We start from the raw sequence: 19,709 nt of genomic DNA, 5'->3' as shown, positions 1-19,709 counted from the left end.
GTCAATGTTCAGAGGAAGATCTGTACTAAATCAAGGTATTACTACTACATTGTGCTACTTGCCGTACTAGGGAGATCATGATATTTCCATCATTTCTTGTTGCTTCTCACCGATTTGTTCCAACATCTCTACTAGTACCTGACTCTCCTCCACAGTGAAAATGTGCATCGATCCTAACACTGCCATTTATCTATGATGCATTAGCAGGGTGTGCTCTCAAATACACAACAGCATCTGTCTCCTTCCCAGCTTCTGCTGCTTTCAATGCAGTCCTAAATTTTCCTTGTGCTTTAACATCAGCGCCATGCTCAACTAAATATTTCACAATATCTAGTCTTCCCCAATATGCTGCAGCTTGCAGGGCATTCCCATATTCCCCTCCCCATGCATTGACATCTGCATCTTGTTCCACAAGAAACTCAACTATTTCAAGATTCCCCCCATATGCTGCTGTCTGAAGTGCATTCCCATATTTACCTCCCTGGCCATTGACATCTGCACCTTTCTCCACTAGGAGCTTGACTATATCTAAACTTCCCTGGAATGCTGCTACCTCAAGTGCATTTCCAAATTTTCCACCTTCTGCATTGATGTTGGCACCATTCTCCAGGAGACATTGTGTTAAACCCAAATTTCTCATGTAAACAGCTGCATATAATGCATTTCCATATCTCCCTCCTTGTGCATTGACATCTGCACCATTTTCCAAAAGATATCTGAGGATACTGAGGTGTTCTCTATATGCTGCTGCCTGGAGTGGGTTTCCATATTCACCTCCCTGTGTATTAACATTTGCACCATTCTTCACAAGAAACTTGACAATCTCTAGACTGCTATTATATGCTGCTGCCTGGAGTGCACTCCCAAAATACCATACTGGGGCATGAATATTTGCACCATTTTCTGTCAAAATTTGTGTCATTTCATAATGATTCTGACATATTGCAGACACCAGTGATATATTTTTCCACTCATTGTCAATCCCTAATGCTTCTTGAAAACCAATGTCTTGTGGGTATTTGAAGAATTTCACAATGGTATCAACTTCATTATGAGAGACAACATTATCCCAGAAGGATTTTGTGCCCTTGACAATGGGATTTGCCCAGTTAGCAAGTGAGTGGTCATTTGTTATCAGTTTTGTCATGTCAAAAGCTAATGTTGGCCATTGTTGTAGGCTGTGAATGATATGATCAGGTTCCTCTGATTTTGACCATGCACCCCATAGAGCTTTGGTGACTTGGGTTGCATATTTCTCCAACTTTTGATAGTATATAAAAGTGGGGTACCTCCATGCAGGATCTTGCTTCAATACTCTATAAATGGGTTGAGCAACAATGTGTTGTATAGATTGATTTGACTCTGATGAAATAAGCCACACAAAGATGTCTCCCAAAATTCCCTGTGCTCCATTCTTCAAGTGCCACAGTTCATGATCCCTCAGATTTGCAGTTTGTGATAATGATAATAATGGTGTATATCCATATCTTTGTTTGAAAGCATCTATGTTTCCTAAAGTCTTTGCTACAACCCATCCAAGTATCCATGTCAAAGCTTTGAATGCATGGATTCCATGTTTTATGGGTGCAAAAAGCAATGGTATCCTATATGGGCACTCAAGCCTGAATTGAGGAATGAAGATACTCCCAAAGTAAAACATGAATGCAAGACTTGTGATGGTCACCAAGATCCAGCAAAGTGAGCTGTGGAGGACTGAGATGTACAATGTCAAGCCTATTAGAAATAGGGCAAGAGACATGTGTAGGATAATAGGAAGGACTCCAATGATTTCTGGGACTTTCCATTTTACTAGACCATGATATCTGAATTGGCGGATCATTGCTCTTTGTTTTGCATTTCCTGCTAATATGGAGGTGTAGGCTTGGAGCCATTGTTTTACAAGGACTGACAGAAGTGCAGTCACCAGGGCCAGTGATAGGCTTGTGAGGAATAAACCATTAACCCAAAGGGTGTTAGCATCCACTGACGCATTCTGCAGATCAATTGAAGAATGGGGAATAGCATTGATTGCAGTAGAATTTCCAGCAGCCCTAAGGAGTTGAACCTGCTCCATCAGAAGAACTGCAGAGATTTGTGAATAATCTGGTTGAAGAGAAGCTATGGTTGCAATGATGAAGGATGTGACCACTGCAGAAAAAAGTGCTGCCTAATTCAAGGGGCCCAGAGTGAATGATATTCTTTTAAATTAAAATTGCTGCAATACTTACAAATACCAGCAATGAATCAATTGTCTCTCTAAAGCCTCTCAGCATATCATCATCAAAGCTTTCTGTCTCATCCAGATAAACCTTGAAGACCCGGGCATTTTCATTCAGCTCCTCACCAAGAGGATCAGGTGCATATTTCTCTTCATAATTGAAAGACCTTCCTCCTGTTAGGATATAAACAAAAGACTTTTTAGAAGAGATATTAAATATCTTTTACCTGAATACTGAGTATGAGGATGAGCCTGTGAGATACCAAGCAGAGATGGCAGTGGAGCACTGCCATCCTTAACTCTCCTGTTCAAATTGTTCTCGGAGATAGAGCTGGGTGCATTTTGGTCATTTTGTACGATGTGAGGGTTGGAAGGAGATCGGACTGTTGGACCAAGGCCAGGTCTGGAGTTTGAGTTGGATACAGGAGCAATGTCTATAGTAGGAGGAGGAGTTGAAGCAGTAGACTTTTGACCATCTCGAGACATATTAAGCAGTTTATCGATGTTAGTTTGCACTTGGTGGTGGGGATAGACTGCAAGTTTCTTGACCACGTCAAGTGGGGCTTATATCTATACCAACTATAAAATTCATCCGTGGGCCATGTGCGTGGAATGTTATACGTCAGTTTTCTGATTGGAAGAAGGTCTCCAAGGTCGTCCATTTGCCCTGCCACTCCTCTAGTGTCATGCGTACCAAAATTTTTCTTTTCTAATTCTTTCCCCCGAAGCTCTGAAAAACTAATACTCGACCTTGAACTTGTGACTACCCAGTGCCCAATGGAATCCGGTTGCCTTAAATTTTATTTAGCGCTCGATGACGTGTGAAGTTTTTTCTCAGATGGGCGCTAAACACCCTCGTTGTTTACGTGCCACAACCTACCATCGATATCTTTACAGCTTCAGAATACCTGGAAAAACTGAAGGTCACGGCGGGCCTCCAAGCTACGCATACCAATTTGTCAGCCACCTTGAACAAATATTGTCTCTGGTAAAAGTATCAGTTATCAATCTCTTTGCACGCGTTCGAGAATATTCGGCAAAGTGTACGAGTACAACTGATTTATGGCAGCGATTCAGCTGTTATTTGCCTGCTGTGTTCGCGGGCGGACAAGACGGAGACAGAGAGAAGGTTCCGATGAGCAAGTAAATTTTAATTTTTTGATTATTTCAAGACTTCCGTGGTTGATAATATCATCTTTCATAGGTTATCCCTGATGAAGAGTCGCGTCTAATTCCACCACCCGCGGAATCCCAGCTAAATGTACCAAACGCGGTAGGCCAGGAAATCGAGGAAAGAAATGCGAGGCTAGGGACAATTGTTCGGGCCAAAGGAGGGTGCGTGATATCAGATATATTGAAGGGCGTTTATTCATTCTTGACATTTGCAGAAACATGATCAACACATCCGCGTACGCGCCTTTCAACGTCCTCAATCGACCATATCGATATTCTCCTCAGCGCTATGGACCAAATCGCAGCGGAAGCAGTAACAGAAGAGCGTCTTCTTCTCGGTCTATGTCCAGAGAAGATCATTCAGAGACCCGTCGACGTTCGGTTGTTCGTTACGGACAAAGTTACCTTGCTCATGGCTATGGATATGGAGCTGTGGGTGTTAGTTATAACCCCTCGTTGGTCCATACTATGTCTACTCCTGCTCCGCTTGAGCCTCAGTCTAGTGAAGTGCAGGTACAGATTCAGTCCGCGGCGGATGGGAGGACTTCTTTGGAGCGAAGTGTATCGAGGAAGAGAGATGGGAAGAAAGGTCCAGATACAGGCAATGGTGAAGCCGAGGCAGCTGCTGCAAGTGACATGAATAATAATAAAACACCACAACTTCTTCCGAGATTTCGTTCAACGTTGGTCATGTCCCCTTCAACGACATCCATACAGAAATCTACATCACACGAGTCATTCCCAGATTCTCACCATTCCCATTCCAACTCCAACTCTGGCGACATCACACTCAACGGAGGTACCGGAACAATCGAAGGATTAGGTGTCCGGCTGGTCCAGCCTCCTCCTTCTTCGTCTGACATCGTTTTTGGAGCGCCTAGTGCGGGGTTGGGGCTGGGAATGAGTAGACGTGGTCGACCGAAAGTTAGAACCAGGGGAGGGTCTTTTTCTAGTCCTGTTGGTTCCGGATATGGTTCTGCTGCGTCAGGGAGCTCTGCTAATCTTGTACGCGTACGATCCAGGGAGGAGGATAGCACCACTGTACAGAATGGAACTGGGTTCTCGTCTTCAGAGGTAAATTCGTTCGTTCTTTAATTCTCTTTTGTTCTATTTTGTTCTACACTTTTCTTCTTCCGATGCTCAACGCTGATTATTCCACATTATCAGCAAACCCCTCGTCCACTCAGTATCATCACGCCGCCGCCACCACATCATCTACTAGGCTCCGCCACTCCTATAGGAACGCTTCCCGCAACCTACTCATCAACGTCGCCCGCTGCCACTTTCCTCGCCCCACCTCCTTCACCTCATTCCGATCGCAATTCCGATTCCGGTCAGTCGGCACTATTGCGCACCCCGCCACACGTCCCTCCGCCACTCCCTCTAACGCCCAAGCCACCGCCGGTGTTTGAGATCAAAGACGAAGGTGAATTGACGATTGGATGGGATGATTGAATGCTACCCGTTTCAACTTGTGGGTCCTTCCGTGGCATCCCTTCTCATGATACTCCCCCCTCTCCACTTTTAAATATACCTCTTCCCGCTTGTTTGCTCAAATCGCCTTTATCTTCTATTTTACATCAATTAGTTCCGCTACATAGTCTGCTCGTTTATAGTCCTCCTAACTTTCTTAGTCCGCCGATATACTTTTATCCTCGTAATATGCTTCATGATTCCGTTCCATTATTTATTCATTCCTTGCTTCTCAATTTTGCTCTTCTCGGTTACTTACATGTCCGTGCATAGCACTTATTTGCTTTACTTGTCTGTTACTTGTTACTCGATCTTTGTTTAGAATAGTTGCTTTGATACCTTACCTACTTAGTACTTAGTACTTGCTTTTCCCTACATGCATATTCTATGACTTGCGTATTTCTTTTTGTAGTGACATGAAGATATGTCTTTGTATATAGTTAGTATAGCCTCGGTTTAGCTGCAGTACCATTACCAGCGCTCACCAGCGCTCCCCATCGCTCCCCATCCCCGAAATCACCGTTTCTAGATAATTCCGTGCAACGACATACTTGGGACCTACATATGTCTTGTAGCCGCTCCAAAATCCCGTTTTATTCATACATCATGAACCCCACCATCCTCAAAACCCTCTACCGCGTTGACAATCGCCCAGCATACCCTCTTCAAGTCCTCGCCACCCGATACCGGACTCAAACCGACATTGCTGTTCAATATGATCAAGACACGGAGCGCGATACCGGGTCAGGCTATACTTTGATTTTACTCCACGCAACAGGGATGCATAAAGAAACTTGGGAAGTTTTTATCGAGCACCTCTTTGATTATAGCCTGCGCAGGGTGTCACGGTCATCGAACTCGACGCCAGCTCCTTCAAGTCATGACATTGACCGTTCTGGTATCTGGATTGAGGATGTTTTCTCGATAGAGAGCCCAAATCACGGTGAATCTGCTATTGTTAATGAGCAGGTGTTGAAGACGACCTATGAAGATAGATGTATGTACTACGTTCCTTCCATGCACCCATGCTCTCAATAGTAATGATTCATTTGGTTTGATGTTTCTAGGGTCTCCCAGTGAATACGAACGCGCTGTACATACATTCTTGACCGAAGGAGCAAACGCAGTAGGTGTTGATTTCACCAAGAGAAGGCTCGTTGGTATCTGACATAGTGTTGGTGCCCCGGCATTGTAAGCTTCCTTCTATGATGACTCGGACGGATTCATTTTTGCGTACATAGATTTTTGATTCACGACTTTCTACCAACCTTCACATTCACATCTGTAATTGCCATTGAGCCTGGGATCTCCCTCAAGGGAAACCCGGAGACGGATATGGTCTCACAGATGCTCAATGCTTGGACATGGCTAAGGCACGATGTATGGCCATCACGCAAAACTGCGAAGATGTATTTACAAGCAGACCCGTTGTATGGTAGATGGGAACCTCGAGTGCTGGATCTTTACATCGTATGTATCATGCGCTTTCCAGTACTCTCAGTTTGACAAAATATCTTTTCGATTAAATTTTTCCATCCTGAAAGAAATATGGACTTCGGGAACACCGTGCTGCAAAATACAAACAACCATTTCAGTTCAAAGGGGTTACAACAGCATTGACCAAGGAGCAAGAAGCAGTATGTATTTATTACTCATATGATGCTTCGTTCGAATAATTCTCAAACGACTTCTGTTACAACTTACAACTTACAACTTGTGATTTATTGAAGGCCACATACAGAAGTGATGAGCTTGTTGTAGATGCTCTCGAAGCCTATTCAGCTGCTACTAGGAAGATGCCAGTCTATTTGATCTGGGGAACAGAAAATAATGTTGCGTAAGTTGGTGATCAGATCAATAAATCCAAGGTTTTGAGTTTCACATTTGCAGTACACCTGAGCTCCAGGAGCTACTTGCAGATAAAGAAGCTGGGAGATTTCCTCGATCAATATCGTATGTTGAGAATGCTGGTCATTTGGTCAGTGACTTGACTTTTGACCAAATCTTAAGCTATTTTTTGTTTTTGACCGGATGTTTGGTGTAGGTGGTACAGCAGCAGCCCGATTCTTTGGCTGAGCTTGTACTTTCAATCTTGCACAAGGGTGTTGCTACTCGAAACAAACTCTAATTCGGTTCAGCTCTCTCACTTGGGAATGAATGGGCTACTCGATAGGGTCTCCGATCAATAGTTTGAAGAACTAAGAATATGGGCTTTGAGGAAATCCAATTCGAATCAAGTATCTCACACATAACATTTTAATGAGAACGAAATCAGGTTTTGTGTAGAAAACCATCCTGCTATCATCTACAAAACCTGTGTTCACCAGAGCAAGGGTACTGACTGGAGAGTGCTCTCAGATATTAGCCAAAAATACATGTTTTGCAGATGATTCCATGCAATTTTGACACATCAACTTTCCACCCCTCGGCACCTAGGTATCATTGGTGTAGGTGGTACTTCTCAAAAACCCATATAAAGGGCAAGACGGCAAAACAGTAAGAACAAGTGCAAGGATCTTGGAATTACAAACTCATTCCATTAGTCATTCGTGGAATTTGAATGAACACATACCTGACCATACTGACAATAACACCAGCCTGAGGTTGTGTTTAACTTTGTGAACAATGAGCAGTTCAAGTTGCAAGAGGCAAAAGAATTGTAATCACAATCAAATTGATAATTCCACACCAAGCTAATATTACAAATCATATGTCCGGGGCGTTGCATCCTAGATGATGTCTAGGTCAAAAAACGGTCTCGACCTAACATAGTACAGGTATGGAGGAGTGCTAACAGGATCTGTCACCCAAGTGGATTGGAGGCCATTCGGGCTGTCCCCTCTGTGACTAAATTTTGTCTAGGGTGTAGGAGGATTACATTATTGTGATAAATCAGCTTTGTTAAATTTTGACTGAATGATCGTGTTGGATCAATGTTATGGTTGAAGTGTTTACGTTACTAGAAGAGTGATGTGGCAGAAGATGATTCCAGAACTTGATACAAACTAAATGAACTAAGGCTAGAATTTAGGGGAAGATAGCTCTGGCTACACAGTGATTCAATCCAGTTGCAGGGCTAGATACTCTTCGGAATCTTCACAATACCTAAGCTAACTTACTGGTTTGTTTGATGCAGCAGAGCTTTAATAATGATTATTTATTGTCAACCCAGGTTGGCTTTCAAGTTCGGTAGTTTGTGAGTGATTCAATGAGAGATATACGGTGTCACATACAAATGAAACAGTTAAGTCATCATCATCCAATTCATTGACTCTATCCGGCTTCCATCCATACTCCCGCAGAATGGCATCCCAAGGTGATATGACATTCGTTGGAGTAGGCGGAATGCTTTCTTTTGTCATGGAATGTGTGACTAACTCATAAATCATGATATTAACACTGTTGAATCCATTAATAAATTGTATATCCTGGAATCAAATTGGTATGTACTCATTTGCATAATCAAGGCATAGATAGTGAGGAGCATTGGCAACTATCTCCATAGTCACATCCACTCCTGCCTCCTGGAGAGAGTTCATCAACTGTATTGTATAGCTTGGTTCATAAACCACACTGTTTCCCCCATGCACAAGCTTGACTGGGCATGAAATCCGTGAGAGTGCTGTTCTGGGCTGGGATTTGCGATTACAGAAAATGTCATATGATGTCAAACGGTATTCTTGTAAATGTTCTGATGACCAATTTCGGGAGTCGATGGGCATAGTCGAATCACATAAGCTATGAGTTCCAAAGTCAGCTAATGATAAAATCAACCTAATAGGCAACATTACGCTTGAGCTAAATTTGACATGTTGTTGCTGAATGTATACTGTGTATAGCCAAACCCCACATCAATGTGAGCACCAGGCAAACCAGAAGTATACAGTTCATAAAGTTCTGTTCTTCCCTCTTGCACTTCTGGTAGCTATGCAATCATTTAAGCAGGTGATTACAAAGAAAAATATTTGACCTACTTCCTCCAAGCAAACATGAGACATAATGAATAACGATAAAACTTGGTGAGGCAATATAACTGCTATTTGAAGTGCAATCATGGTGCCTAAGTCAAGGGCCACAAAATGGCAAGGTGGAAGTCGGAGAGTTGTCTAACAGGGTAATTTTAGGAGTTTCAGGGTTTGAAGTTCAGAGACATATTTACTATGAGTGCTATAATGTCCTCAGCCGCTTCTTCTTGGCCATATTTTTCTGGGACTCCATCACATTCCGTGTCCCCATGCCATCTGAGATCAAAAGTGACCAAATTAAATTTTCTCAGAAGAGGGTCTGAGAATTGAGCTAGAGATTCATGAACAAGTTAATTTAAGGCTATATATCTCGAAAATAAATACTTACAATGAAAAACTGTGTGAAATGCCAGCGCATGGAAGAATAAAAGCACGGGGATTTCGGGATCAATTTTGTCTGCATCAGCGCAGGAAGGGGTACTGATAGTGTAGTGAAATTTAATCTTTCCTGTAGGCGATGAGATTTCAATGGATGGCATCTTGGTGACGAGTAAGGAGTAACCGGTGCTAAGAGGGAAAACCCTCCAGACTTACTCATAATAACTTTTCAGTGGTTGGTTATTTGTACCTGTATTGACAAGGAATTGACAGATGATATCAGATTCGGATACTTGCATCAAGCCAGGGATGAGTTTGACAGATGCAATCAATGGAATAAAAATGTGGACAGTTGATATGTTACCATTGTCATGATCAATATACCACTTCGAGAACAGAGATCCAAAATACGACTGTATGTCAATTACATGCAACCACTTCCCCCTTTTGCACTCCCACTCATCCCTATGTTTTCCACTAATCAATCTGTAATCTGATTCTGTGAAGCCTGTGGCTGCAACAGCAAGGGCTTTGCCTGGGCAGCAGCCAAAGCACAGGCTTCTGCAAAAGCTGTATTTTCAACTAAATGACCAAAAGCAGCTCAGAGTACTTCTCAGTAGCCAAAGCCCCCAGAGGAGGCTGTAAATCTTGTTCTTAGTGCTCTTGTTGGAGAGCACTCTCCAGCCAGTATCATTTCTTACAGGTTTTACAGATTGGCAGCTAGCCGAATTTGCAGACTGCTGGTCAGTACAATCTATTGAAGTTATTATCTTCTCTGAGGCTTTTAGCCGAAATACAGTTTAGATATCAATAAATGCAATGCTGCATGATGTTCCACTCCTCTGGGTCTCATCTTCCAGTTGTTGGACCATCACATCTAGTTTTGATTACTTGTCCGACTCAGTCCGAGAACTCCCAACAATTACATATGTTTAGTTATATTTTATAGTGTCAGGCACAGTTCCTTCCAATGTAACCCATGACCAATGTCTTATTCATACAGCATGTCCTTGGCGCATTACGGATACAATTATTTTCACATTTTGTCGCATTGAAATTTCATCTGCACTGCCTCCTTGTACATCTATTTATGTGGCCAGTACAACTCATCAAATCCATTAGCTTTCCTTCTCCCCGCCCACTTTTTCTGCAAATTGAAATGACTGGTAACATTGAAGTTCAGGTGCTTCTCGAACTGATCAGAAAGTCAGCTACAGAAGCTCTAGATGAATATGGGAAATATGGAGATGGAGTCCCAAGCGTTTATGAAACAAACACCCATCCTCTCGATGAACACAAAATGTCCCTTCGATTGAAAAAGGCCATCAGGAATCTAGAAGGGGCTTGTGATCAGCTATGTGCTACACTAGCTCCACCGTTACACACAATTGTCAATGTATGTATAGTTAATTACAAAGAAGAAGAGATTCTCACTACTTACAGCGTGCACAAGACTATTACTGGTCTTGCCTCCGTGTAGCTGCCCAAAACAAAATTGCTGACCTCCTTGATAACACTACTGGTGGCATGAATCTTGAATCTCTTGCTCATGAATCCGGCATCGAACCATCAAAGTTGAGAATTCTCATGCGCACCCTCGCAGCCCGTCACTGTTTCCAGGAAGGTACATTTTCTATTTTTTAATGATATCATCTATTAATTGTTATTCAGTCTCCCATGATGTGTATGCAAATACACGCCTTTCACTTGTGCTCCATTCGCACAGTTCACACACAAGCTATATTGATCTACTGACCAAGGAGGGTCAAGAATCAGCAGGGAACTTTCAAAAATACCTCAGTGATAACGAATACAGCCAATGCAATGATTCAACTCACACTGTATTTACACATGCAGTCAAAGACACAGGATTCCACGGAACAGTGTATGACTGGATGAAAGTCAATGTGAGTTTCTTTTTCCGCACTCCCCTGTCTCATCATTAAATATCTCCTGCAAAAAGGGTGATAGGCGTGCAGTAAGAGAAAAAGAGTCATTAAGTAGTCATTGGAAACTCATTACACTGACATTCTTTAGGTTATGAGTAGCAGCATGCCAAGTATGAATAGTGTCATGGGGACATTGTCCATCATTGAAGGTATTTTTTTTTGAATGAGTGAAATGTAAAGCTGACTTTGGAGAACAGGTTATCCTTGGGAGAAAATCTCCACAGTGTGTGATGTTGGATGTGGAAATGGAAGCTTTGTATGGTCACTCTTACAAAAATTTCCCCAAATCCATGTCACTCTTTTTGATCTCCATGAGACTTTGGAGGCAGCAAAGCAGGTATGTTAATTTTTCTTTATTAGCACACAAGTCAAATGAATTAGTATTTTGTTGTTCGGATAGGCAGCCGGGTGTCTGGCACAAGAATTGCAAAGTCATCTTCACTTTCAACCAGGTGACTTTTTCAAAGACAGCCTTCCGAAATCAGTGGATATGTATTATGTAGGTTAAACTCACCTTTTTATTTTATAGTGTTTGCTCACAGTACAATTTCAGCTACGCAATATTATTCACAACTGTAAGTAAAGACTGTCTTTTCCAATATGCTCGAATAACACTTGTATAGGGCCTGACAAGGATGTGTTGACAATTCTGGCATCAATCAAAAACGTCATGGGTCCTCAGAGCAGGATTTTAATACGTGAGTAAAGCAACTAAACATGGCCAAGATAAAGCTGATATGTATATAGATGATTATACTATGCATTCATTCCAAAACCAATCACCCCATCACTCATTGGATCAAGTGAGAGACTGAAAGTTTTGCATTCATTTACAATAAGTAACTGACCCCGGCATTGTCAGGCTCCATGGCCCATGCTGCCTGATTTTGGAAATGGCAGTATGCGCCTTCACTATCAAGACCTCACTATGTTGTTTATGTACAACTCAAAAGAAAGAACTCTTGAAGAGGTTAAAAATCTAAGGTAGGAGTGTTTCATAGTTCTGTTGCAAAACTGATTCTATGATTGCAAGCCAAAATGCTGGGTTGAAACTTGAACAAATAAGGGACCTTGGAGAGACCACAGTGCTGGAGTTTGGTCCTGCATAATTTATTCCATTAATTGTAAAAGTTGTATTCATATTCTGACCACTGAAGTTGCACTTATGACTCAATCTGTAGTAAGCAAGTACAAAGTAATGCTGATTTGTCTGTGCTTTTGAATCTGTGAAACCTAGCCAGTTGCAAGCAAGGGTACAGGCTAGATGTTAAGATTGTGTATACCAATGATCCCATACTTCAGCAATATGGATTACTTGGTACCAAAGACAGAAACAAGTGGGACAGTAGTGATATTATTCACAACACCATTCAGGTGCACTCATGTCCACCTGACAAATTTCAGATTATCTTATGAGCAATACATGACATACCATTTATGTATATCAAAAAAACAAGCTAAGTTCATGTCATAATACTCCCATGTTCAGCCTCATCTGTTTTCAGGCCATCAGTTCAGCCTGAAGAGTCATTTGTATAAACTATGGATCTCAGTTTCAAATTGCTCCAATGCTAAAACACGCATAGGCATTCCTTTTGTTGCCTGTGGGATCGGTTTCTGCCAGTTTGTAAAAATGATCATCTGCTTAATCAGGCTACAGATGAATAGACATTGTCATGAAGAGTGATTTGCTGACCTCTGTAGAGAGCTTTGTGAGAGTTGTATTTCCTTGATATGCTGCTTTAATCATCTGCCTGAATTTGAAGCAAGTCAGTGGCAATTGAATTTATCTGGTAAGATTCATGAATTACCATATGTGGTCCCAAATGATTTTTTTTTGTTCAATATCAAGACCATGAGCAACCTGTATGATAATGCCCACTGATGGGCGACCATTTCCAATCATCATGGCATTGTCTACTTGAGGCATTTGACATAGCATGCTTTCTAGACAATGATGAATGTTGTTGATCAGTCAAGTCCAAATAATTTCACCTATCACAGTTGGATCTACCTGCACATAGTATAAGTGTGTATCTTGCCTAAACAATAAAAGGAAGTAAACCATTTCACCAGTGCTCAGCATAATTTGATCCCCTGACCGGCCCACAACTGAGAAATAGCCTTTCTTTACTGCATGTTCCCGAAACAGATCTCCCAGGTCATATCCAGGTATCCCATTGTACGTTGTATTACACACAGGCAACTTACGACTTGGAGTAGACTAAAGCCAGATCTCATTCAATTTTGAAATTCAAAATCAATGAAGCTCACCACTACGGTCATTGAGTACAATCCATCATTGCGCTGAACAAATTTCACCTCTGGCAGACAAGGACAAAAATAGTCCCAGTCCTGTGCTCCTAAGGCTGTAAAATATGCAATGAGACATCATTTTTAGGTAAATAAAAATACCCACAGCTGATAATGCTAATACTTCCGCTCTCTGTACTATGGTCAAAGGTAAGATAAGATTGCAAATATCAATCCAACCTCAAACTTACGATCCGTATCCTGAAGTAAGCTGAACATTGCTATCCAACAATTTCTTGGCACAGGATTTGTTCAACACTCTTCCAGCAGTTATCTGGAGCTTACCCATAAGATGGTTTATTTGAGGCAAACAACACTTACCACCACTGTAGATTTTAGAAAGTCCCTCTTGTTTGGGTCTTCAGACCATACCTAATGTATTGATGTCACATACTGATTCTACCATAAATATTATGATTACCTCCAAAAGATAAGCACTGGCATAAATGACAGAAGGAGAGGTCTGCTTAAGATTGTTGAAAATGATGTCAGGACCTGCAGGAATGAGTGATGCACTATCTCCCGGATCAAGTAGAGCCATGACAAAACCAGCATGCGCCTTTGATAACAACTTGAGATATTTCATGTATATTTGTTTTGAAGATATTACTTGCCAACCAGTTTAGGAAACATAACCCTAAGGAGTGAAAAGGCTCTAGAGATTGAAGACCAACCAATTTTCCAGCAAGATGCATTGGTGCAAAATCTATTGTGTAGGTGTCACTGGTTTAAAATCATTGACAACAGGAGAGATTTAATGGAACAACTTGCCAACTGTCTGGGCATTAGTCAAGTAAAAATCTGATGACCATTCAATGGTTTTGGGATATAGAGAAGTTGAACCTGATAGCATCTGTTATTAACCAGGGCATTTTTATTGGAAACACCATAAATACCGGATGAATGAATAATCAAGGCAGTAGTGTCCATAGGGCGACTATGTGTTTCAGGTATGGAATAAGACTCTTCAGAAAATATTGTGCTGTATTCTGGCATCTGAAGGACTTCAGGCCTATATTTTGAGAGTGCTATGATTTGATCTATCAATGGCAATCTCTCCGTATTGACAAGGATATGACTTGGTTTGACAACACTAATGAGATGTGCTATGATATCTGGAGAAAAACGTGGTGATATAGGGAACGCCGTCATGCCTGCTCTTAAAACCCCCTACACTCACGAGTCAGATTGGCTTCGAAAAATTGAACCAGTGTTCTCACCAGAAGAACCACAGAATAAGTCAAGGCATCTGGAGGAGATTGTCAGCACCCTATACAACTCTCAAAAAATTAATCACACCTGATGTTGTTGAGAATGCCACAATAGGTCTAGTTCCTTGATCCACAGAGATGGAAGACAGGAAGAAGGAGGCACAGCGGTGTATAGCAGGTACAATATCCGAATATGTGTAAGTCTTGAGAGTTCCATCACCGAGAGGGTGTATAATAACGGGATAGTCAGAGTTATGACTTATATGGAAGTCAAATTGCAGTTCTACAGCTAAAGTAGAAGGTGGTGGAATGAACTGCTTGGTATACATGGCTGTAGTATGAGGAATCAAGGAAGTACGTGCAAGTACTGCTTTCAGTTTTATGTAAGATGGATGCTATCTACCTTAATGGGTATAGTATTATCTCATTTTGCTACCTAAAACATTTCTGTCAGTATGTAACAACGAGCACCCGGGCGTGAAACGGGCAATCAGAAGTTCACAATTTCATTTGTAACATCAGTAATTTATCAACTCCCACCAGATGGTCTACACAACTCAGCGTGCCTCCCTTCAATGATGATCACGCATGCGTGAATATCAAAAATGTGGGCGTGGTGAAGCGTGGTTCAGCATACACATAGTCTCATTTACATCAAAATGGGTTTTGATAAATTCAGCCTTGTAATATGTCCTCTACTGAAGTTCGAGTTAATGGTTTGCCAATTACATGGTTGCTACTGTTTTAACACAGATAATACATCAATTGCCACAACATTTTACCTATCCATTCATTTAGAATCTTCGTTCCCATCCTACTCATCTGCTGATGAATGATATAGATATGGTGAGGACCGGATCACCAACTCACGCATGCTGAACATGACCTGTGGGATTGAATTTGACTTATCTTGAACATGAGCAGGACAGACATTCAAATTTCAGCCAATCTTGGTGTTTTATCCCCACATTCCAGTCTTATCCAGTCTCGTATATAGCTATCCCAGTGACGTACAGATTGATAGTGTTCATGTTCAAAAATGTTCAAATCATTGTAAATCAATAAGAGGAGTCATGATGAATCAATCTGGAACCGATGAACTTTTCACTTGAACAGGAGGAGTAAAACTTTAAAACATAGCCACTCCCACTATTTGATTCCTAGTGACATCCATCCTGGAAAAAACCACAGACCAACATTGTAGCGTTAATAATTGGGAGTACAATTGACATACTTGGGAGATGTGAATGAACAAATTGACACCTTTGGTTCAGGTTATTGAATGAAAATCCATGTCCCTGGATTTGTTTCCTTCAGTAAGTGAACTCAGGCAAAACCGTAACCAACTAGGGGCTCAAACAGAGATGGGAAGAATTCGTGAAAAGCAGTCAGGTGCTTGAGGTCGTGGTGTAAAGATACTTATCCGACAGAAAAGTGCTCTGAGGGAGAAGGTGGCAAGTTCATCAGTCCGCAATATCTCCTTTGCTATCCTCCAATCCGAGCTCTCCTTATCCCCGACCAACGTTCCTCTTAGGCTGTGACATTATACAAACGAGTATATTATAGGGAAGTTCGGGATTTTATGAGACACGAACTGTAGTCTGTGGATCAAGTTGTGGCCTTCTTTTGAGAGTGTGGAATCTATCACGCCATCTCGATGTCTCCATCCACATTCTCTTTTGGTGCACCCCTTACAACTGAATTGAGTAGTTCACGTCGGACCTCGGCACTGATTTGTGGGTGTGATGTTGCTCGTATGACATCCAGTAAGGCATCCTTCTGGTCTGGAGTAAGATCGGAGGCGTATCTAAGACAATAAAATTAATCAAAAGCATCAAGGAGCAGATAGATATCCACCGTTGCACGAAAGCGAGTAGACTCTGATGCCAGAGCACTGGAAGATGTTCAGACTCGTGACGACTACGTGGTTTGTAGGTGTTGGAAAGTTTGATGAAATGAAAAACGAGGGCGTCAACAACTTTGTAAGGGAGTTCGAACTTTTTGTCAATCAGAACCCGAATGAAGAGGGAGTTGGGACCTGCAATAGTTGTAGATAAGAGGGGAAAACGAGGATGGACAATTCAAGCACCTGTATAGTCCATCTCCGCGATGTGCAACAATGCGGCAGAGGCATGGAGAACAGGTATTTTCACTTTGGCCAGGATGGATGCCAAGATAGCAGCTTCCCTCAAGGTACACCCTTGCTGAAATGGTATGAGCTATAGAGATGTATCATAACGAGAGCACGTACAGTGAGCATGGGGAAGAGAATACCCTTGAAGAACGCGCTGGGCTTATACAGAGCCCTCTTCAAAGCCTCGTAATATTGGACATTCAGTTTCTTGTTTTCTCGGATATCTTCGTGTACTGCTTCTAAAAGAACTACACTGAGGAAAAGTTGGGCCTGAGCTGGCTTCATGGTTGAGACAAATATCCGAGTCGCAGCACGGCATGCATGAGGCGACCAGTTTTCAGGCTCGGTAAGTGCGAGGATGCGAGCCCATGCGGGAAAAGTAGGGATAACTTTGAACGGTTTGGGAAGAGATCCCGACCTATATTTGCTGAGGTACAGGCCTAATCTGGAATTAGATTAGCCGCACGACATCAGGAATTAGCTGTGCATATGTACTTTGTGTACATTTCAACCACCATTGGGTCAAGTCCTAATGCTGGATCCGGTCTTGAACGATCTACGGGGCTCGAATGAAAAGGCACGTAGCGCATGGAAAGCTATATCCGTTCACCTTTCTGCTGTACTTTCTGAATGGCACCGACATTTTCATCGAGCTTTGAGAATATGACGTCGGCCAAAGTTCTTCGTTCATCGATGTTATGAGGTAGCAAAGCGTCCAGGGTCTCCAAATCGTCTGGATCGATTTCCTAGAGGAAGTATTACACTTACTACTATGAACAAAAGGGTATTCACTACTCACAAAGATCTCCTCTGCATCTTCTCTCTGATCGTCTTCGGTTCCGTCAACCTCTTCAACCTCATCTTCAGCGTTAACAATCCTAGTAATCCATTCATCCAGTGCATCTTCTACGATCTCCTCATCTAACCCATCCAACTCGTCTTGCTGAGTTCTTGCCAATTCAAAAATGCGCCTTGAAGTCTTCGGGTCCAGTACAGCCTTGAACGAGGAAAGGTAAAACGATGCCGGAAGCCTAGAAAGGAGAGATATTTACCTCTATGTTTTCATCGTCTCCTAGAAAATTTTTCGATGATTTCTGCCGCCTTCCGGGCTCCGATATCCGTCCATATTTTACTTGATGTTCATCGTTGTCTAGCTGAATGAGCAACGGGTCGTGGCGAGTTTTAGGTGAGGGTTTTGAATCGCGAGGCATATTTTTCAGTCACGAGACCCTTCGCTTGCGGTGATTCAGCCTAGATCTGGCCTAGATCTCGCAACAACTCTGCTCAATTTCTTTCGTTGCTCCCACAATGTGCTTAGCCAAGATTCCAAATTCGGCTGTTGTCTAGAGTAGCCATCGTCGAAATGTATGCCTTGCAGTTCGAGGTTCGAGTCACTAAAATCTCGTTTATCTCATTCCAATAACCGACTGTATACGTTCTCAAGGCTCTTCAACTTGTAGTCTCGAATGGCATAATGTCTCATAAATACTTATAGCAAGTCTTCAATACCACTGAATCATCTCGCGCAACCTTTTCTCTATCCCAAAAACGAGCAACTGTATCTAACGTAGATCAACTTACCGCCCCAGAGCTTTAACAAGATCCTTAGCTTTCTTCCGAACCTCATCAGAATACTGGGGCATCATCAACTGTCGCAATCCCTGAACAGGATCCGCTTCTAGATTGGATTTGGCCTCTTCTTCAACGACGCTGCCCACTTCCGTCTTTGCATTCCTATTTCGTAGAAGATGGTTGGACTTTAGCTCACGATACGAAACAAGATTTAGATGATGTTTTACCGTGCTTCAGATAGTTGATCTTTATGCTCCTCGGTATCAAGGTATTGCAAGCTTTGCTCAACTAACTTCCCAACTTCAGTACGATCTCGTTCATCATACTGTACATTTCCGGCGACAGCTGAACTATTGCTTTGAAGATTGGACAATGACCTTTGCTACATTAAGGTCAAACTTCCGTTTGATCATGCGATATCAAATACAATTACTTACTGAAATGGTATTTCTCCTTCTCCAAGCCCATTGTCCTGGTACATCCGGTGTGCTGTCCACTTCGACCGTCTTCAGAGCTTTTATTATAATGCTTGATTGCAGATTCTATGTATAGAGGTCAAGATAACTTTGCCAGTGAGATGCATAATATTCTTACCGCCAGCCATAGCTTAACTTTCTTCAGCTGCAAACGCACTTCTTCAATAACACCCACACGATCCAAGACCACAACCCAAGAAAGCAGCCTCCCATGCTGAAGAAACTCTTTCAATTCCTGAACTACTTGCGCCTGATTTTTAGCCCAATTTCCCAGTTCTTGAGGGTCCAGATACTTGTTTGGAGTCATCTCAGACTCGGAAATATGATACATCCAGAACCGAGAAGCATACACAACCGCCCTGTTCAACTTCTTGTGTTTTGAATCATTCCTGTATTCGAGTACATCAAACGTTTTCTCGTGAACTTCGTCAAACTCGGATAGATTGGATATACATTGCAGTCGCTCATTGAGGAACCGCAGGAGCTGTTCGGCCATGGTACAGTTATGAATCGTAGGGTTGATCCATACTTTCGGGTGCGCAATAGCCTTTTCTTGCATGTAGTCGATAAATGCAGTGTCATGAACAATGTATCGTAAATGAATACTTATCTTCCTTTAGAGAAATCGGCGTACCACATCTGACAATCGTTGAACGGCAATGGATTTCTGGTGGCTCAAAGGAGCTGGCACTACCATAATTGACAAAACCCCTCGTAGACTTCGCTGAAGTCCGAATGCTTTAACTCCCAGTATTGCAGCAAGGTCTTCCACTGACATTGTCCTTCTCAAAAGGACAATAGTCATTACGGCTTTCCGAAAAGGATCCAATTCTCCTGGTGACAGCCC

At 42.2% G+C, this 19,709-nt stretch overlaps 8 protein-coding genes across 8 annotated transcripts; 3 read left to right on the top strand and 5 right to left on the bottom strand.

Moving 5' to 3' along the window:
* Positions 1-190: 190 nt before the first annotated feature.
* Positions 191-922, bottom strand: C8R40DRAFT_1036622 (ankyrin repeat-containing domain protein; the record flags this gene model as incomplete). Its single annotated transcript, XM_046223596.1, has 1 exon — positions 191-922. The coding sequence occupies one exon, from the start codon at positions 920-922 to the stop codon at positions 191-193; it is 732 nt and encodes a 243-aa protein (XP_046090344.1).
* Positions 923-1,585: 663 nt separating this feature from the next.
* On the bottom strand, positions 1,586-2,752 carry C8R40DRAFT_1209141 (uncharacterized protein; the record flags this gene model as incomplete). Its single annotated transcript, XM_046233180.1, has 3 exons — positions 2,446-2,752; positions 2,229-2,392; positions 1,586-2,167 (listed from the first exon to the last, which is right to left on the bottom strand). Coding segments are annotated over exons 1-3 (1,005 nt in total), but the record flags the coding sequence as incomplete, so codon positions are not given.
* A 528-nt stretch (positions 2,753-3,280) lies between these two features.
* On the top strand, positions 3,281-4,846 carry C8R40DRAFT_1066358 (uncharacterized protein; the record flags this gene model as incomplete). Its single annotated transcript, XM_046225770.1, has 4 exons — positions 3,281-3,361; positions 3,423-3,553; positions 3,607-4,465; positions 4,559-4,846. 4 exons carry the CDS (start codon positions 3,281-3,283, stop codon positions 4,844-4,846), a joined length of 1,359 nt encoding a protein of 452 aa, XP_046090342.1.
* Positions 4,847-5,470: 624 nt separating this feature from the next.
* Positions 5,471-6,992, top strand: C8R40DRAFT_1066357 (uncharacterized protein; the record flags this gene model as incomplete). The annotated part of the gene is made up of 8 exons (XM_046225769.1): positions 5,471-5,861; positions 5,932-5,990; positions 6,038-6,055; positions 6,164-6,334; positions 6,409-6,501; positions 6,595-6,701; positions 6,755-6,842; positions 6,909-6,992. 8 exons carry the CDS (start codon positions 5,471-5,473, stop codon positions 6,990-6,992), a joined length of 1,011 nt encoding a protein of 336 aa, XP_046090341.1.
* A 1,025-nt stretch (positions 6,993-8,017) lies between these two features.
* Positions 8,018-9,368, bottom strand: C8R40DRAFT_1166493 (Alpha/Beta hydrolase protein; the record flags this gene model as incomplete). Its single annotated transcript, XM_046230858.1, has 7 exons — positions 8,018-8,041; positions 8,098-8,263; positions 8,315-8,602; positions 8,656-8,789; positions 8,839-8,970; positions 9,024-9,160; positions 9,218-9,368. 7 exons carry the CDS (start codon positions 9,366-9,368, stop codon positions 8,018-8,020), a joined length of 1,032 nt encoding a protein of 343 aa, XP_046090340.1.
* A 966-nt stretch (positions 9,369-10,334) lies between these two features.
* C8R40DRAFT_1085689 (S-adenosyl-L-methionine-dependent methyltransferase) lies at positions 10,335-12,356 on the top strand. The gene is made up of 12 exons (XM_046227325.1): positions 10,335-10,603; positions 10,651-10,831; positions 10,879-11,114; positions 11,171-11,185; positions 11,245-11,305; positions 11,354-11,493; positions 11,557-11,655; positions 11,710-11,731; positions 11,780-11,854; positions 11,904-11,959; positions 12,019-12,140; positions 12,190-12,356. The coding sequence occupies exons 1-12, from the start codon at positions 10,367-10,369 to the stop codon at positions 12,263-12,265; spliced, it is 1,320 nt and encodes a 439-aa protein (XP_046090339.1). The 5' UTR covers positions 10,335-10,366; the 3' UTR covers positions 12,266-12,356.
* Positions 12,357-12,611: 255 nt separating this feature from the next.
* On the bottom strand, positions 12,612-15,014 carry C8R40DRAFT_1234520 (uncharacterized protein). Its single transcript, XM_046233365.1, has 15 exons — positions 14,769-15,014; positions 14,690-14,718; positions 14,366-14,639; positions 14,241-14,312; positions 14,084-14,175; positions 13,891-14,028; positions 13,791-13,841; positions 13,661-13,743; positions 13,576-13,607; positions 13,431-13,525; positions 13,222-13,380; positions 13,152-13,170; positions 12,968-13,103; positions 12,853-12,910; positions 12,612-12,797 (listed from the first exon to the last, which is right to left on the bottom strand). Exons 1-15 carry the CDS (start codon positions 15,007-15,009, stop codon positions 12,684-12,686), a joined length of 1,593 nt encoding a protein of 530 aa, XP_046090338.1. The 5' UTR covers positions 15,010-15,014; the 3' UTR covers positions 12,612-12,683.
* A 1,310-nt stretch (positions 15,015-16,324) lies between these two features.
* On the bottom strand, positions 16,325-18,025 carry C8R40DRAFT_1035936 (Bystin-domain-containing protein; the record flags this gene model as incomplete). Its single annotated transcript, XM_046223543.1, has 8 exons — positions 16,325-16,487; positions 16,538-16,718; positions 16,770-16,884; positions 16,932-17,259; positions 17,310-17,370; positions 17,425-17,560; positions 17,614-17,811; positions 17,867-18,025. The coding sequence occupies 8 exons, from the start codon at positions 18,023-18,025 to the stop codon at positions 16,325-16,327; spliced, it is 1,341 nt and encodes a 446-aa protein (XP_046090337.1).
* Positions 18,026-19,709: the final 1,684 nt, after the last annotated feature.

This window comes from Lentinula edodes (genome assembly GCF_021015755.1).
Source record: "Lentinula edodes strain Le(Bin) 0899 ss11 chromosome Unknown C8R40scaffold_4, whole genome shotgun sequence".
In the NCBI taxonomy this organism is placed as follows: Eukaryota; Fungi; Basidiomycota; class Agaricomycetes; order Agaricales; family Omphalotaceae; genus Lentinula; species Lentinula edodes.
The sequence above is the reverse complement of the archived record's forward strand: the minus strand, read 5'-3'. Positions and strand labels throughout refer to the sequence as shown.

Excerpts from the sequence above, each read along its gene's own strand:
- C8R40DRAFT_1085689 (XM_046227325.1), top strand. The coding sequence starts at position 10,367 with ATGACTGGTAACATTGAAGTTCAGGTGCTTCTCGAACTGATCAGAAAG. Across the intron at positions 10,604-10,650 it reads CGTTACACACAATTGTCAAT|CGTGCACAAGACTATTACTG; the intron begins GTATGTATAGTT and ends CACTACTTACAG. Across the intron at positions 11,306-11,353 it reads GACATTGTCCATCATTGAAG|GTTATCCTTGGGAGAAAATC; the intron begins GTATTTTTTTTT and ends TTTGGAGAACAG.
- C8R40DRAFT_1234520 (XM_046233365.1), bottom strand. The coding sequence starts at position 15,009 with ATGTATACCAAGCAGTTCATTCCACCACCTTCTACTTTAGCTGTAGAA. Across the intron at positions 14,176-14,240 it reads GACTAATGCCCAGACAGTTG|ATTTTGCACCAATGCATCTT; the intron begins GCAAGTTGTTCC and ends CCTACACAATAG. Across the intron at positions 13,526-13,575 it reads AAGTATTAGCATTATCAGCT|CCTTAGGAGCACAGGACTGG; the intron begins GTGGGTATTTTT and ends CATATTTTACAG.